At 44.7% G+C, this 19,461-nt stretch overlaps 1 protein-coding gene across 1 annotated transcript in view; it reads left to right on the plus strand.

The window, feature by feature from the left end:
- LOC122790147 (cysteine-rich hydrophobic domain-containing protein 2-like) overlaps window positions 1–19,461 on the plus strand; it is a 1,177,471-nt gene that overhangs the window by 646,757 nt on the left and 511,253 nt on the right. The window contains exon 4 of the mRNA XM_044057734.1: window positions 5,475–5,531. Within this exon, the coding sequence (XP_043913669.1) occupies window positions 5,475–5,531 (57 nt within the window). The remainder of the gene's footprint in view (window positions 1–5,474; window positions 5,532–19,461) is intronic.

Here is a 19,461-nt window from a genome sequence, read left to right on the forward strand (position 1 = left end):
ACTATGACTAAGTAACTTGTATACAAACTAACTGCTGTGATCATACATCCTCACACACTGGCTGCTGCTTCAAAAGGGTTGGGAGGGTGGCCTAATGGTTAAGGTGTCTGCCTTACAAACACAAGGTGCAGGGTTTGAGTCTCTCAAGGGATAATTGGCTAGGCTTAAATGGCGATTGCACATGTCTGGAATATGTACGTGCATGCACAGCCTCACATGCTCCTTAAGACATAACGCACCCATGCTAAACTCTGATCTACAGTGCCCCACCCCACCCCATGAACAGGCAGCACTGGTCCAAGGGCCCTCTGGTGTACTCCTGGAGTTTAGCAGCAGCCACCAAGTGAGAGCTTTCCGACAAAGCAGAAGAAGAGGAAGAAGTAGAAGCTGTTCTTTCTCCCAACAAGGAGTCCCAGACAGTAGATAGGATGGGTAAGCATGTTTACATCTCTGGCACTTTTGTTTGAGTGTATTAAACTATGCCATATGTATCAACTGCTCCCAAAGAGATTTAGCTGAACAGGCTTTACTCTGTTTGCGAAGTCCCCTCTTGGTGGAGTCATGTAAACAGAGTCTTTGGTTGGATTATATCGGATACCAAACATCACTGATCTCCTCATACATCTAATCCGTAACACAGTCCATGAAGTTGCTAAGGCTGCTTGCAAATAAATCACTTTGAGGTGTGTTGCCCAAGTCCACCTTTGCAGTATCATGGATAACTTCAAAGCACCCTTCATGAGTGCTCCACCTGTTTGTACCATCAGTGAATCAGAAATTGCTGGGGCATGAGCCATAAGATTTCACCCCAGGACACCCGCAATCTGTGTGTGGTGCGCCTGGGGCTTGAACACCTTCCTACATATTATTCCATATGTAACAGTCAAAATTCCACATGTTCTGCATAAGCCATGGGTAACATTGGCAGCAGTTCCTTCGGAATTAGTTTATTGTATTGGATGGTTGAAAACCTAGAAGTCAACTTTGATATCTCTCTATGATACTACAGGAATCCGGAGGAGTCAAAATCTTTATGGTTCAGGATGGCCCAGGGTTAATTCTTTGATTCTTTCTCCTCAGATATGGGTGGATGTGATACATGCAGCCCCTTCAATGGATGTTGACCCAGTGGTTGTGGCGGTCCGCAGAACCGGGGATTTGAGGGATCCTTTTCGACAAACAGAACCAGTATCCCTGAAGGGTTCTTCAACTGCTCCTTTCTTAAGGCAGTCAGAGCCATCTGTCTCTCCACTCTGCTGTGTGGATGGCCATTGCACAACTCTCTTTGGTGAGAGAGGAAAGTTGTATGCAAAGGCTATATTGTACCCTTTCCCTGTTTACCATCCCTTCAAAACTATATGCTTCCAGATGTTCTTTCCTGCTAATGAAGAGTGTCCAGAAGAGAAATTCTTTCTCTCTTAGAAAAAAACAGGCAAACCAAGAGGTCCCACCAGTCCAGGCAAGGTCCAGAATCTATTTAAAATGATTTTTAATGCCAAAGAAAAGCAAGGACCTCTAGCCCATTCTAGACCTCAGTAGCCTAAATCTTTATATGAAAAAGACCCCTTTCAAGAATGATCATGGTGCAGTCAGTTTTGCCTGATTTAAATGCAGATGATTAGACATGCTTAGTAGATCTTTAGGAAGTCTGCTTCCACATCAAGATAGTAAAGTCATCAAAAAGATTTTTGCACTTCCGGCTAGGAGTCAACCATTGTCAGTTCAGAGCCCTGTCCTTCCCATCTCACCACAGTCTCCCAGGTGCTTATTAAATGTATGGCAGTAGTCACAACCCACCTGCAGCTCAGAGGGATTCAGGTGTTCCCATACTTGGACAACTGGCTCCCCACTTCTGCAACTGAGAAATATCTTCTTCAATTCAGGAATTACTTGTTACATCTCTGCTTATCCTTAGGCATGTCTGTAAACTACAAACAATTCGACACTGTCCAGCGCAGTCCGTACTGCTTATTGGATGCCATCTGGACACAAGCATAGTCAACCTAATGCTGGAAGGAATTCAGATCCTCAGAGCCTCTATTCAACATCTCTTGACCTGCTTATTTCTGCCAGCAGTCTTTCTACTTTGGGTACTAGGTCCAGTGGCTTTCACTGTAGTCATGGATCCCCACATGTACTTATCACATGCACATTCTGTAGTAATTGCTGTGAGTTCAGTGGTCCTACATTGTGACCATCCTGCTGCCTCAATATTTTTGACTCCTCAATGCAAGACCCATTTAAAATAGTGGCTTATGTCTTCCATAATCCCAGTGGGGGAGACCTTTTGTTCTTCCTCCCCTAGGAGTAACAGTCACCAAGAATGCCTCTTCCTTATGTTGTGGGAGAGTGTTTCGGGGGATGATCCAAGGAATTTGGAATAGGAAAGAGCGTGAGTATTCTATCCAGTGTTATGGTAAGTTTTAATTTCAGTTATTAACTTAGAATTGTGGTTTTAAGTTATCTGTGAATTTCTTCTGGCTCTGAACTTTACATGCCTACTTTATTTTTTCATGAAGTAGGATTATAACAAGATAGTGTTGAAAATATTTCCCAAAGTATAGCTGTCTATCTTATTTGTATGCTGGCAGCATTGTTTTGTTTTTTTTTTAGAGTGCAAGCCTCTGCTTTCAGCTCAGATTCTTGATCTGTACAAGTTTTGTATCTACCAGGACTATATTTTTTATGTTATATGGATTTCTTATGATTAATACATTTATAAAAGTGTCATCATTCTCTTTCGGCTTTTCCCGTTAGGGGTCGCCACAGCGGATCATCTCTTTCCATTTCTTCCTATCCTCTGCATCTTGCTCTGTCACACCAACCGCCTGCATGTCCTCTCTCACCACGTCCATAAACCTTATCTTAGGCCTTCCTCTATTCCTCTTACCTGGCAGCTCCATCCTTAGCATCTTTTTCCCAATATACCCATCATCCCTCCTCAGCACATGTCCAAACCAACGCAATCTCGTCTCTCTTGCTTTGTCTCCAAACTGTCCAACATGAGCTGACCCTCTAATATACCGATTCCTAATCCTATCCATCCTAGTCACACCGATTGCAAATCTTAACATCTTTAACTCTGCCACATCCAGCTCTGACTCCTGCCTTTTTGTCAATGCCACTGTCTCCAACCCATATAACATAGCTGGTCTCACTACGCTCTTGTAGACCTTCCCTTTCACTCTTACGGATACCCGTCTGTCACAAATCACTCCTGACACTCTTCTCCACCCATTCCACCCTGCCTGTACTCTCTTCTTCACCTCTCTTCCACATTCACCATTACTCTGAACTGTTGATCCCAAGTACTTAAACTCGTCCACCTTTACCAACTCTACTCCCTGCATCCTCACCATTCCTCTACCCTCCCTCTCATTTACACACATATATTCTGTCTTAGCCCTGCTGACCTCATTCCTCTGCTCTCTAGAGCATATCTCCACCTCTCCAGAGTCTCCTCAACCTGATTCCTACTCTCACTACAGATCACAATGTCATCTGCAAACATCATAGTCCACGGGCCTCCTGTCTGATCTCATCTGTCAACCTGTCCATCACCACTGCAAATAAGAAAGGACTCAGAGCTGATCCTTGATGTAATCCCACCTCCACCTTAAACGGATCTGTCACTCCCACTGCAGTCCTCACCACTGTCACACTACCCTCATACATATCCTGTACCACTCTTACGTACTTCTCTGCCACTCCCGACTTCCTCATACAATACCACAACTCTTCTCTAGGCACCCTGTCATATGCTTTCTCCAAGTCTACAAAGACACAATGCAACTCCTTCTGACCTTCTCTGTATTTCTCCATCAACAGTCTCAGAGCAAACATTGCATCTGTAGTGCTCTTTCCTGGCATGAAACCATACTGCTGATCACTAATCATCACCTCCCTTCTTAACCTTGCTTCCACTACTCTTTCCCATAACTTCAAGCTGTGACTAATCAGTTTTATCCCTCTGTAGTTACTGCAGCTCTGCACATCACCCTTATTCTTAAAGATAGGTACCAAAACACTTTTTCTCCACTCCTCAGGCATCCTCTGACTTTCCAAAATTTCATTAAACAATCTAGTTAGAAATTCCACTGCCATTTCTCCTAAGCACCTCCATGCTTCCATTGGTATGTCATCTGGGCCAACAGCCTTTCCATTCTTCATCCTCTTCATAGCTGCCCTTACTTCCTCCTTGCTAATCTGTTTCACTTCCTGATTCACTATCCCCACATCATCCAACCTTCTCTCTCTCTCATTCTCTTCATTCATCAGCCTCTCAAAATACTCTTTCCATCTACTCAACACACTCTCCTCTCTTGTGAGTACCTTTCCCTCACTATCCTTTATCACCCTTACATGCTGCACATCTTTCCCAGCTCTGTCCCTCTGTCTAGCTAATCGGTACAGGTCCTTTTCTCCCTCTTTAGTGTCCAATCTCGTACAACTCTCCATATGCCCTATCCTTAGCTTTCGCCACCTCTCTCTTTGCCATGCCTCATCTCCTTATACTCATGTCTACTTTCTTCATCTCTTTGACAATCCCACTTCTTCTTCGCCAGCCTCTTCCTCTGTATACTCTCCTGTACTTCCGCATTCCACCACCAGGTCTCCTTGTCCTCCTTCCTCTGTCCAGATGTCACACCAAGCACCTTTCTAGCAGTCACCCTTACTAGTTCTGCTGTAGTTACCCAGCTATTCGGTAACTCTCCACTGCCTCCCAGTGCCTGTCTTAACTCTTCCCTAAACTCCACTTCACAATCACCCTTTTTTAACTTCCACCATTTAATCCTTGGCACAGCTTTCACATTCCTCCTCCTCTTCTTATTGTATATCCATGAGATTAAAGTTATGTAGATTACTAGTTTTGAATCTATCTGCATATTTTTAGACTAAGTACTATGTTGGCTTTGATTGGTTAATTGCATATTTTGATAAACATAAAATATTTCTTTACTCACTTTTATTATAATATTTTATAATTTATTGTAATATTTAATTTACTTAATTTCATTTACTGTTGAGACAAACTGCAGATATATCATGCCTATGTTTTTAGTTAACTTGTAACTTAAAATATGCCTTTTCAGAAAAAAAACCTTAGCAACATGTTGTATTATTTAGTGAAATTCCATCTGTAGAAAGAAACTCTTCAATTTTTGCCTTTCAGGCTATAGAGAGAAAAGCCTAAATTGTTTGGCTTCCAGAACAAACATACAGCTTTTTAAATCATTGGAAGTAGCACTTCAGAAAGTTTTTTTCAAAAGTTAAGAAGTTTAAGTACACAACAAAGTCCATTTCAGGTGTTTCACGCAGTACTGAATTAAACAAGAAAATATCGTCCAAACCGTTTAGTAAGCATGCAAGATGAGCTGCCAGGTGCGCTTTTTTAATGCATAATATTCAGAGTGATATAGGAAATTCTGAAGTTCTTATTTTTTTTATTTATTTATTTATTTTTTTCCTTTCAGACAAGAAGATCAATTCAGAAATTATTAGAATGGGAAAACAATCGGTTATATCACAAGGTAAGAAATCTATTTGAATGTTAGCTCCAGGAATTGTTTGTTCTACTTCTGTTAAATTTTAAATAAACATTTGCACACATACTAGAGACACAGAAATGCTGCTAAAAATCAAGTGTGTTTAATTCAGGGTAGAGTTAATAAATAATGAACTTGCATCCATATTAATTTTGATATATTAAGCTGCAGTATACTTCAGCAAAACAGAAAACAATTATTAGATCATAGAAGTCCTGTTGTTAGATGTAAAGCTGTATAAGTGATTGTTAACTTGATTACTTGCTGTTCTAGGTGTTTTTAATCTGCTTTGTTCACCATGACAAGTGTTTTGTATGATTTCACCATGTTCTATTTCTTCCGTAGTAGAGTAACTGGTTATGCAGCAAGATGTAGTACTAGGTAAAATTAGATGTTAAGCCTTCATTCTTGCTGGTTGGGTTCGGATCCAATCCTCGGCTCCGACTCGGCCATCTTCAAAAGCTCGAGAGCTGTTTACTGGCTCGAGACTACCCCATATCCCATGATGCCTGGCGCTAGCTACCCTGATCTCGTTTGCCGCTTCAGACTGTGAGGTTGTCTTGCTGGCTCAGGCTCGTATACTTTATTGTATTTTTTTTAGTATTACTACAACTTTTTCTTTTTAGTGTACCTAATTATTTAGTTGTAATATGCCCCAAGCTAGATTCCCTAGATAGCTTTTATCCCTCTTGTTTTTCTTGAAAACTCGTTTTAATTAGAGAGTTTTCCCCACCCCTCCCCCTCCCTCCCTTAGTGTTAGCCGTTTAAGTTAGAGGCTAACCTTTTTTTTTTTTGTCTAAACTATATATATATATATAATATAGATAGTTTTTAGGAGTGTTAATAGTAGTAGACTTATTTAGTTTTCTAGTGTGTGTTAGCTGTATAGTTTAGTTTGTTACACCTGCTAACTTGTTTTTTGCTTGTGTGTGTGTCCGTTTTTTCTCCTTGGTGTGTGTGTGTGATAACATGTCCAAGGATACTAAAGTGTCCGGATTCAAGAAGTGTGACTCATGTTGTCAGAAGATGTCTCTGACAGATGGTCACACTTCTTGTGTCTACTGTCTGGGTGCGGTGCACCTGCAGGACTCTTGTTCGGTCTGTCATGCTTTCAGCCCAAGGGTCCTGCAGGAGCGCAAAAATAAGTTAATCCTTCGGGTTTGCTTAAGCCACAGGATTCACCGGCTAAGGTTCAGCCTGCGAAATCCTCCAAGCCACCCAAGTCTTCGGCTCCAAGTTCTGAGCTGTCATTGGGTGAAGCACCACCATCCACCTCGGCTCCGGCCGGAGCCGATGTGCCTCCCTCACAGTCGGCTCCAACACGAACCTCGGAACCGTCCGTGAGTCGAAAAAGATCTAGGTCTCCCACCTTGGAGTCGATACGCTTGGCTCCATGGCCACCTCTGCTCCAATCGGTGCACAGTCATAAGTCCTCCCATTCCTCTCGGTCCTCCAGACTTTCAGATCATGATTTGGAGAGAGTGTTCAGCAGGTTGCTGAAATCGCAGGCCCTACCAAAAATGTTGTCCAGCTCCCCTCATCAGGTGTCGGCTCCATCCACTTCTGCAAATATTCCTCCTCCGACTCCTCCCTTGAGTTCGGAGCCGGAGTTTGTTGGGGTTCGAGTCGTGGAACCGTCGGCTCCGATACCTTCTCTTTCGGTTCTGTCGTTGGCTCCGATCACATCCTTGGTCCCGTCCTTGGAGGGATCTGGGCGCCGGGACTCCCTCATCAGCTCCGAGGGGGCGAGTGGCATCGGACCCTTGTCTGACCACGCTCTCCCTCTCGGAGCTTCGGCGCAGGTGAGCTCGGCTCCTACATCGGCTTCGGAGCCATCCCCCTCGGTGCGGAGAGGGATTCCGATTTCTTCCGAACCAGAGTCTTCTCTGCATCTGGGCAGGGACGCCTTCGAGGTCATGAGGAGTGTACTGGCTCCTGAACCAGTTCCACGATCAACCCCATCGGCTCCTCCCCCTATGGTGCCTGCGTCTGCCTCTGCCCCTCCTCCTTACCCCAGGCGTGGGGAACCAAAGCTCCAGGGCACCCCTTTGGGTATTTCGTCCTCTTCCGAGGCCTCCCCTGATCACTCAGAGGAGCCACCTCGTAAGAGGAAGTGTAAGAGGAAGCACGTTGACTCCCCTGAGTCTGTCACATCAGATACCAACTTAGAGGATTCGGAAGGGTCCCCGAGATCCCCCTCTGAAGATGTCTCCTTTTCAGACATCCTTGAAATCCTTAAGCAGAGGGGGAACTGGAATACCCTAGCCCCTTCAGAGGATGAGTCGGTATTTCTGGACGCGTTTGGTTCCCGACCCTCCACCTCCTGGGTGTCTCCGCCTTTCGACCCACTTATGTCTGTGGTGGCTCGGAAGGCGTGGTCAGCTCAAGACACAGTGGAACCAACCCCCAGGAGACCTGCTAAATTTATAACTGCACTTCAGGACAAACAGTTTTTATCTAAGAGCGTACCTGTTGATGCCATGGTGGTAGCAGCAGCCACAAAGAAGGAGTTGGCAGAAACTTCGTCATCTGTCCATCCTCCTAACAAGGAGTCTAGGACTATGGACAGATATGGGAAGCGAATGTTTGCTTCAGCGACCTTCTCTATGAAGTCTCTGAATTATTTGTGCCATTTCACCCGCCTTCAGAGGGATCTCCTTAAAGAGTTTGTAGATACTCTCAAAGATCCATCAGCTGTGGGGGCTTAAGCTAAGGTGGCCTCCCAACTGGCGACTCTGAATTCAGTTGTTAACTCCTCCATGAGTTTAATTTCGTACGCAGCCGATGGTGTGAGTAGAGCCGCAGCCACAGGCGTCACCCTTAGGAGGCACGCATGGATGCGGCTGTGTAATTTTGCGGAACCCTTCAGAGAGTCTTTCACCAATTCCCCCTTTGATGGCTCCGCTCTCTTTGGACCACAGGTGAAGGACACACTAACCAGGTGTGAACAGGAAGGCAAGACTCTCTCTACTGTGGGAGTCTGTTTTTCCACTCCTTCTAGACCATACCCCAAGGGTCAGAAGAGTGGAAAAATGTGGTTCCGTAAATCCCAGGGAGCCTTGCCTGACACACATGGTGAGTTCCCCTCCAGGGGCAGAGGAAGGAACAATAACAGATGCTGTCCTCGTGGCAGGGGGGGTCCGCAGAACCAGGGCAGCAGAGAATCCTTCTCTGAAAAGCCCTGTCAGCATCCCTGAAGGGTTTCCCAGCTGCCTACCTCTGGAGGCAGTCGGGGGTAGACTTTCACTGTACTCCAAAGCCTGGCAGAATCTCAAGACAAGTGGGTACAGTCAATCATATCCGGAGGTTACAGAATTCCCTTTGCTCAACCCCCGTTACAGTCAAACAAGTCCCTTCCAGATGTTCCACCCAATCTAAGGGACCAAGCAGCCAAAGAAATTTCAAAGCTGCTACACAAAAGGGTCATCCAGGAAGTCCCAGCAGACCAGATCGGATCCGGAACTTACTCAAGGTTCTTTTTGGTACCAAAAAAGACAGGGGACTGGAGACCCATTCTGGATCTCAGCAGACTAAACAGGTCTGTACAAAGAACAAAGTTTCGGATGGTCACGCTACAGTCCATTCTACCCTTCCTGGGTCAGGACAATTGGATGTGCTCTATAGATCTTCAGGATGCGTACTACCACATCAAAATGCACAGGCGCTCCAGAAGATTTATTCGCTTCCGGCTGGGGGCCAGTCATTATCAGTTCAGAGCTCTGCCTTTTGGTCTCACCACAGCCCCCAGGGTGTTTAAATGCATGGCAGTAGTTACGGCTCACCTGAGACGTCAGGGATTCCAGGTGTTTCCATATCTAGACAACTGGCTCCTCAGTGCTTCCACCAGGCATCACCTCTTGCAAGCCAGGGACTACACTATCAAAACTTGCTCCAGGCTAGGTATCACAATAAATTTCGAAAAATCTGCATTGTTGCCCTGTCAGCATATCACTTATATAGGCGCAAAATCTAAATACCAGGAACATGTTTGCGAACCTTCCACCAGACAGGGTATCACTAATTCGCCAACAAGTACAGATTTTATTAACATGCAAAATGATTCAAGTCAGGTTCATGCTCCGAACACTGGGTTCCAGGGCATCAGCAGTTCTTCTTGTCCTCTGGCCCACTTTCACATGAGAATCCTCCAGTGGCTTCTATTCACACAGTGGTCCTTCCAACAGCTTCCCATGTCTCACAAGGTTATGATCACAGAAGCATGCAAGAAGCACCTCGCTTGGTGGATGGTCTCCCCATCAGTGGCCCCGGGCAGACCATTTGTGCCATCCCCTCCAGTCGCCACAGTGACCACTGACACCTCCCTGATAGGGTGGGGGGGGCATTATCAGGGCAGGACAGTCCAAGGCACCTGGCAACCTCACGAGTACAATTTGCATATAAATGTCTTGGAGATGAGAGCCATGCATTTAGCATTGCAAGCCCTTCAGGACTCTCTCCCTTCCGGGACCATTGCAATCCAAACAGACAATATGTCAGTGGTGTGGTACATCAACAAGCAGGGCGGAACCAGATCCTATCCTCTATGTCGAGAAGCACTCAGACTCTGGCAGTGGGCGATCTCTTCCCAACGTTTTCTGATTGCAACGCACATCCCTGGGAGTTCTAACGTCATCGCAGACAGGCTCAGCAGAGCAATTCTAATGCCTCACGAGTGGTCTCTGAATCAGGTAATTGCAGAATAAATCTTTCGCAAATGGGGTCAGCCTTGCTGCGACCTGTTCGCCACACCTGTCAACAGCAAGTGCAGCAATTTCTTCTCCCATCTTCCACTCCACGGCCACTCCCCCAGAGACTCTCTAGTCCACGATTGGCCTCAGGGACTTCTTTACGCTTTTCCTCCGTTTCCCCTAATACCCAAACTCATACAGAGAGCAACTGCGTTGGGTTGCAAAATGATCCTCATTGCCCCTTACTGGCCTCTACAGATATGGTTCCCATTCCTGCATCATTATCTTCTCAAGCAGCCTTGGATTCTGGATCCTATTCCAGATCTACCGATTCATCAATCGGGCAGACTGCATCGATCCCTTCAAACACTCCAGCTCACAGCTTGGTTGCTCCACTTCCAACCTTAGCCAGGCTTCCTAATATTTCCTCCTCTATGTGGGAAATTATTATCTCATCGCACAAATCCACAACTAGGAAAACTTACGCTAGGAAGTGGAAACATTTTTCTTGCTGGGCAGAGGCTAAGAATATAGATCCCTTTTCAGCCCCTGTCCACGAGATTCTGGAATTTTTAGCGGAACTCTTCCATTCTGGTTCCGCTTTTGCTACAATCAGGGTTCAGTTACCTGCCATTTCGAATTTTCACATTGGGTTGTCTTCTAATAACATCATGTCTCATAAGCTGTGTAAAGCCTTCCTCAAAGGAACCACTCTGCTTAGGCCACCAGTGAGGGATCCCCCACCTCCGTGGGATCTAAACTTGGTGCTAGCTTCCCTAATCTTGCCAACTTTTGAACCTGCAGCATCTTGCTCCATTAAGTTTTTATCCTGGAAGACTCTCTTTCTGGTAGCCATTACTTCTGCCAGACGTGTTTCGGAGCTTCAGGCTCTATGTACTCTCCCCCCATACTTAGTGTTCCATAATGATAGGGTCGCTCTAAGGACCAGTCCTTCCTTCCTTCCTAAGGTCTGTACACAAAATAATTTGAATCAGTCCATAGACCTTCATGTGTTCTTTCCTAATCACACCAATAACGCAGAATATAAATTGCACCAGTTGGATGTTCACAGACAGCTGCGTTTTTATTTGCATAGGACAAAGGACATCAGGAAATCCGACCAGCTCTTCATTTCCTATGCTGAGGGCAGACAGGGCCTTCCGGTCTCAAAGGTAACATTATCTAGGTGGTTGTCTCACATTATTTCATTCATTTACCAGCTGAGAAACAAAAAATTATGTACCAAACCTAAAGGCCACTCTGCTAGGGCACTGGCTACCTTGGTGGCCTTCCAGTCTAGGTTACCCATGGAATCTATCTGTGCAGCTGCTACGTGGGCTAACCCAGCATACCTTCATTTCTCATTAAAAATTAGACATTGCTTCCAGGAACAGGGCTGATTTTGGTTCCACTGTTCTGAAGAGTCTGTTCCATTGAGCCACCCAGGATAGTAGGTGCTAGGGATGCTGTCCCGACCAGCAAGAATGAGGGCGAGATAGACAAGTTAACATAAAGAAGTTATGTACCTACCATAACGTTCCATGTTAGTTGTCGTCTTCTCACCTTCTTTCTTGCGTCCCACCCTCCATCCCCCTATCCTAGTGGATCGAGAGGAGCTCCCTTATTTACATTGCATTGGCTGAACCTTCTCTGGTTGTCCTTTCTGCTTAGATAGCTTCATAGTTAGGTCCAATAGGCTACTAGGGCAGAATTCTTCCTTAGTTACATCTGGAATAGCTTTTTCAAACGAGATCTGGGTAGCTAGTGCAAGGCATCATGGGATATGGGGTAGCCTCGAGCCAGTAAACAGCTCTTGAGCTTTTGAAGATGGCTGAGTCGGAGCCGAGGATCAGCTCCGAACCCAACCAGCAAGAAAGAAGGCGAGAAGAAGACAACTAATATGGAACGTTATGGTAGGTACATAACTTCTTTTTCTTAGTGCAACTCTGTGCTTTATCTTAGGCCTTCAAAAGTAAGATTGTTTATTAGTTTTAATGTACTACAAAATAAGATTAGTTCTTAACATTGTTTTTGTAAATTTAGTGTTACTTGATAGTCAAATTATAAAAAATGTGTTGTGAAAATGTTTAAACAGCATGGTAAGGTGTAGATAATGCCAAGTTTATTCATAGTTTATATAGTATCATACCTGTGACCATACCTCATTATTTTGCTCACCCTAGCATAGTTTACTGCTGCTCATCAAATAAAAAGTAGTTTATCACTGTACTTGTTGAAATTGCATGTTTTTACTTATTGATTAAATTTGTTAACCAGGTAAGTACACTGATACAAAGACTCTTTTCTGGTATAACCCGAGCCACAAGGCATATGCAAGTTGTAACAGAGAGGATTAACCTCTAGCATAATTATGAAAAAATGAATCTGTAACATTGAATGTAACATTGTGAAATTACTAAAAATAAGACATAAACATTCATCTTAGAAATTTTTAAAACAGTAAGTAAAATGCAAAGTTCACAGCATGTGATTCAACAGTGTCCGCAATTATCAGATATAGAATTGAACACCCTGAGACATAGCAGGAACAGAGAATGTCTGTGATGACTGGGAAAAATTTAAGACTAGATCTGATGATGTCAGTTTTCATTCATTCCTCAATAATTAGGTTTGTATCCAACCCTCTGATCTGACTCGGCCATTATTTGCAGCTCATGACCACTGGCAAAACTTTCGAGCTCCTCCCTTACCCATAATGCTCTATCCCCAACATACCTCAGATCTCGTTTGCCATTTACACATTCAGATGTGGTCACTGTGAGCTCTCAAGCTTAGTTTTCAAAAGTCTGAGATAAGTTGTTATGTCATTATCTTATTACTTCACTATCTAATACTTTCTTGTAGTTTATATGTTTCCTCCCATGTTACATGTTAGTGTAATTTTTCTTACCATTGTTTGTAAACTTTCTCAGCTATCCCCTTTTACATGCTAGTGTATTCTTCAGTACCATGGGTGGTATCTCCTTCCTTTTTTCTATATGTATAAAAATAAATGTTTTTTCTAAGTCAAAACCTTTGTCAAAATGTCTGAAAAAAACATCTGGTTTTAAAAAGTACCAGTAGTGCGGTCTTTTTGACACTCATGCCTTGTATGTTTATTGTTTAGGCCCAGAGCACCTTCAATAAGATTGTGACCTATATAAATCTTTGAATCCTCCTGCCATTGTGTACCTTAAGAACAAGCTAATTTTAAAAGGCTTGCTACCTTCAGTTTTTTCATAGGCTTTGTCTAGGACTCACCACCCCCACACCTATGACTAAGGAACAATCCAGAAAGCCGCCTGATTTGTCAGGCTCCTCCACCCCTTCCTCAGATCCGATGGTGTGACCTCCAAGAAAGATGCACAAAAAGTTGGATCCAAAGATTGCTTCTTCATTAAAGCCAGTGTCAGACACAAAATGAGCCTCTTCGGATCCTGAATTATTGGATCCAAAGTCTTTACCTCGGATCAGATATATACTCCTTACATTGATCTGGTACCCTCTCAGGTCTTGTCCCCATATTTCGTTTGCCGGCATTCCAGGTCTCCCTGCATGGCCTCAGTGTCTCGCTCCTCCAGATATCTGACCGAAGCCAATGTATAGAATGAGGACGTTTCTCTCAGCGCAGATTCAGATGAGAGCTCTTCGGGCTCCTACCCCTTTGAGTCAGGAAGTCTTCCAATAGCACTACACCACCAATTTCTTCTCCTTCTCTGATCTGACTCATGGTTTTGGAGCCCGTGGATCTAAGTTTTCTTGGACCATCTGGGTTAGATCCGAAGATTATTGTATCTTCGTCTCAGAGGCCTTTTTTGAGTGCACTGACTCCAGGTGAGTAGGAGACTGACAACTCTCGGAGTCAAAGCGTGCCTATCGGATCAGAGGTGTTGGAGTCAACTCTGAAGTTGTTGGAGCTACCTCTGCCTCAGGTGGACTGCCTTTGGGGCAGGGGTAGCTGATGAAAGCATGACTTCTCGTCATCTTCTTCTCCCCGGAGTATTCGGCTTTTAAGGTAGTGGAGAGAGAGTGTTTTCTGCTTCTGCAGGACAGATGGTTCCTTCCCCCTCAGACATCCCTTCTGGATCCCTTGCATCTCTGTGCCTTGAGCCCCATCACTCTACTCCACAGGGGCAGCCAGCCCAAAGTCTCCAGGTTACCCAGCAGGGTATTACCATTTCTTACAATATTTCTCTAGAACACCCCACCAAAGAGGTCCCTAGGAACAGAAAGTGCAAAGGGAGGCAGTTAGACTCCCCTCAGGAGTCGGTCACTGAAGATACTGATTTTGATCAGGTGGAATGGTCCTCAAGATGCCATGGTGGCAGCGGCCACCAAGAAGGAACTCACGGAACAGAGTTCTACTGTCAATCCCCCAAACAGGAAGTCAAGGGTGTTAGACAGATTTGGTTAGCATGTTTATGCTTCAGCAACATATGCACTCGGATTATTGAATTATTTAGCACACTTCACTAGATTGCAGAGGGATTTGATTAAGGAACTCTCCAAATTCCTCCCTGGGACCAGTACTTCTGAGGCTTAGACTTCTGTGGCCTCACAGTTGGCTACCCTACAGTCAATTATTAATTCATCCATGAGGCTCATTTCATATGTAGCTGAAGGTACCCCATGGGCTCTGGGTTTAGGCATTTCCATTAGGAGGTATTCCGAGATGCACTTGTGTGACTTTGCAGAGCCCTTGCCCTTCAAATTTTCCTTCGTCAATGTACCTTTTGATGGAACCTCTTTGTTTGGCCCTAAGGTAAAAAGACATACTCTCCAGATGCAAGCAAAATGGAAAGACCCTGTCTACAGTGGGAGTACATATTTCAACTCCTCAAAGGACCTTTTCCAGGAATCAATGAGGAGATCTGAAATGTGGTTCAGAAAATCCCAGCGTCTTTTCCAGGATCTATGTGGAGATAGTTGCCCCAGGGGGAGAGGGGAGATCTCAAATGGATGATGCCACCCACATAGCAGAGGAGGCTTGCAGAACCAGGAGTCCAGAGTTTCCTTCTCTGACAGACCCTACCAGAGCACCTGAAAGGAGGCCTAATTGTCCTCCTTTGGAGGCAGTCATGGGTCATTTATCCCTGCACCAGAGAGCCTGGCTAGACATTACAAAAGATACACTGGTGCAGAGGATGATTTCCAGAGGTTATCTAATTCCCTTTTCTCTACCATCTCCACTTGTATGTAACATTCTCGATGTTCCACCCAGTCAGAGGAAAGCAGCAGCACTAGAGAGAGAAAAACTGCTAGAAAAAAGAGCTATTCAAGAGATCCCACCAGACCAGATAGAATCCAGAACTTACTCAAGATTCTTAGTAGTGCCAAAGAAAACAGAGGACTGGAGACCAATTTTGGATCTCAGCAGTCTGAACAGATCAGTTTGGCACAAGTTCCAGATGGTCATGGTTCAGTCCATTCTGCCTTTTTTGTGCAAGGATGACTTTGTGTGTTTGATAGATCTTTATGATGCATACTGTCTGAAAATGAACAGACAATCCAGAAGGTACTTGCGCTTCTGGCTGGGAGCCAGTCATTACCAGTTCAGAGCAGTGTCCTTTGGTCTCACCACAGCCCCCAGGATGTTCACCAAATGCATTGCAATGGTAGCAGCTCACTTAAGACTTCAGGGATTCCAAGTGTTTCCATACTTGGATGACTGGCTAAGAGCTCAAAACCAGGTACTCCAGACTTGTTCCCATGTGGGGATTGCCATAAATTACAACAAATCTCAGTTGCAACCTTCTCAGACATTGAAATTCATAGGAGCAATTTTCAACACTGTAAACGTGACAGGCTCTCTTCTTATTCCAAGAGTACAGACCATCAGATTCCAGGTCAGAAAGATAATTCAAAATTCCTCAATTTCAGCCCGATTTTATTCTACAAACCTTGGGATCAATGTCTGTGGCTATGGTTCTAGTTTCCCTAGCAAGATTTCATATGAGTATTCTTCAGTGGATATTAGCAATTCAGTGGTCCATTCTTCATCAGTATATGTACACTCAGATAAGAATTACCGAAGCACGCAAAATACATCTTTGGTGGTGGATCTGCTCAGATCAGGTTCTACAAGCCTGTCCCTTCATTCTTCCTCAACCCAATGCCATAGTGACTACGGACACATCCCAGAGTGGGGGGACAATTCCTGGGGAAAACAATCCAATGCATATGGACCCCAAAAGAGGCCAATATGCATGTCAATGTCCTGGAAATGAGAGCCCTGCTCTTAGCGTTGCAGGCTTTTCAAGACTCTCTCCCTTTTGGGGCAGTTGCGATTCAGACAGACAATAGTCTGTGGTTTGGGACATTAGCAAACAAGGAGGAACCAGATCTTGTCTCTTGTGTCAAGAAGCTCTGAGTTTGGCAATGGGCGCTCTCTTCCATCCAATGTCTGATAGCAGCAAGCATCCCAGGGAAATCCAGTGTGATAGCGGACAAGTTGATCTGGTGCATTCTACTATCTCACGAGTGGTCTGTCAACAAGGAAGTGGCAGAAATGATTTTTCACCAATCTGGCTGGCAATGCTGCAGCCTATTTGCATCTCTCCAAGTGCAGCAGGTTCTTTGCCCTAATCTCCCCACTGGGGGAGTCACCGAGGAATACTCTCCTACATGACTGGCCTGCTAGTCTCCTCTTTGCTTATTCCCCAAGCATCCCAGTTGAAGAGCAGAATCATTTTCATTGTCTCTTACTGGACTTAACAAATTTGTTTTCCCTTTCTTTGGCCTCATCTAGATTCCAGACCTTCTGTCTTAGGTTCATAGGTTAATACTAGGCTATCGGGCCCTAGGGCCTATACAAGCCTAGCCATAACAATTCCCTGGATATTTCTTCCCACAATATTTACTTCCCTGGACCCCTGTCTAGCAAGGCGACTGACATGATCCCCGGGGTGTATTTCCTATCTCCCATCAAACAGTCAAGGTTCCTTTTGAAGAGGGCCAAGGAGGCACTCCGCTTGACATGTATGGGCAGTCTATTCCAGAGTATGGGGAGTCTGTAGGTCAGGAACCTATCCCTCCAGCATGATGTCCTTCAAGGATGCATCTGCAGTCCTTACAAATGGGTTGTCCTGTCGTCAGGCAGCCCTTCGGTCGGCCGGATTCCAAAGTCTGGGTCTGGCCTCGGCTGGTGTCGCACTTCACCCGACGTCATAGCTGCAGATAAGGTTTAGATCCCTGGAGCATGTGGCTCTGAGGGGTTGGGAATTCTTTAAGTGGAGCATGTCCAACAGCTCAGGGTTTAACATGGCCTTGTATGTTAAGCAGAGATTGCCTCGGAGTAGACGATATGCCAGAGTATAGCTGGAGTTTTTTTTAGATGGTCAGCTTATGGCATCTGCTTTAGGCCTGTGCTTCTTTTAGTGAGGTATTTCTGCGGCCTTTCCAGCTGTTACAGATGTCTTGAGGTACATACCAAACAAGGCATTATACTCTATAATGGGTCTAATGAGGGATGAGTACTGTGGGACAATGACCTCCTTTTTTCTGAATGAAAATCCCTTAGTCATGAGGTGTGCCACATAGGATTTCCTGACTGTTGTGGTGATGTGGTTATCGAAGGTGAGACCACTGTCCACCTGCATCTCTAAGTCTCTCATCACACTTTTGATGTTTAGTGTACAGCCACCTGTATGGTAATTCATGGGTACATGTTTTTTTTCCAAAGGGTATAAATAGAAGTTATGTTCTTACCATAACGTTCCATGTTAGTTGTCTTCTTCTCGCCTTCTTTCTTGCTGGATGGGTTCGGAGCCGACCTCGGCTCTGACTCGGCCACTCTAAAAGCTCGAGAGTTGGTTCCACCGGCTCGAGGCTCCCCTTATATCCCACAATGCTAGGCGTGAATTACCTCAGATCTCGTTTATGAGCTAGGCCCAGCTAATAATACAACCAGAAAAAACTGGAAAAAGAGAGTCCACCTCTATAAACAAAGGGGAAGAGGAAAGGTGACCTAAAGTCTGATCCAGGAAATATGCACAGCAGAGCATATACCTATAGCAAAGAGGTGGTAGAAAGAGAGGTCACAATCAAACTCCTCTAGGTCTGTCCAGGCCAGGGGGAAGGAGGGTGGGATGCAAGAAAGAAGGCGAGAAGAAAACTAACATGGAACGTTATGGTAAGAACATAACTTCTATATGTTAAGTTGTCTATCTCGCCTTCATTCTTACTGGATGGGACCACGTCCCTAGCACTTTGTCCCGGGTGGCCTAACAGAACAGACTCTTGAGAACAGTGGTACCAAAGTTAGCTCTATGCCTAGAAGCTAAATCCAACTTATAATGTGAAATGAAAGTGTGAGGAGTGGCCCAAGTAGCCGCTGCACAAATGGTGTCAATAGGCAATCTGTCTTGGAAGGCTATAGAAGTAGCCAAAGCTCTGGTGGAATGGGCCTTAGGTTTGTTAGGCAGCTTTTGGTGTCTAATTTCATAAACAATGGAAATCAGAGATGTTAGCCATCTAGATAATGAGACCTTGGAAACAGAAAGTCCCTTTCTGCCTTCTGCATAAGAGACAAACAGCTGGTCAGATTTTCTGAATTGTTTGGTCCTATCCAAATAGTACCTTAACTGACGATGAACATCTAGCCAATGCAATTTTTGTTCAGACCTATTAGAATATTCTGGAAAAAACACAGGGAGGTCAATGCTTTGATTTAGGTTAGACGCAGAGGCTACTTTGGGTAAAAAGGACGGGTTGGTTCGTAAGGATACCCTGTCTGTATGGAACAACAGATAAGGAGGTCGACAGCTGAGTGCATGAAGTTCTGAAACTCTTCTAGCTGAAGTAATAGCTACCAGAAAGAGAGTCTTCCATGATAGCAATTTTAATGAACAGGAAGCTGCAGGTTCGAAAGGGGGGAGAATCAAAGAACTGAGAACTAAATTAAGGTCCCAAGGAGGAGGAGGATTTCTTATAGGAGGTCTGAGTAGAAAAACTCCTTTCAAAAAGGCTTTGCAAAGCTTGTGGGACATGATGGCAGACTCTGAAATGCCCACATGAAAGTTAGATATAGCTGCCAATTGAACTTTGAGAGTAGAAGGAGATGAACCTGCATGAGAGAGTTCAGCTAGAAAATCAAGAACCATATGGATGGGAGCAGTGAAAGGATCTAAGTCCCTTCTTTGAGCCCAATAGGCGAAACGTTTCCACTTACTAAGATAAATTTTTCGAGTGGAAGATTTGTGTGAAGCTATTAAAATATCTCGAACAGT

The sequence above is a fragment of the Protopterus annectens genome, chromosome 15.part0 (assembly GCF_019279795.1).
Source record: "Protopterus annectens isolate FY-2018-M chromosome 15.part0, PAN1.0, whole genome shotgun sequence".
Taxonomy (NCBI): Eukaryota; Metazoa; Chordata; order Ceratodontiformes; family Protopteridae; genus Protopterus; species Protopterus annectens.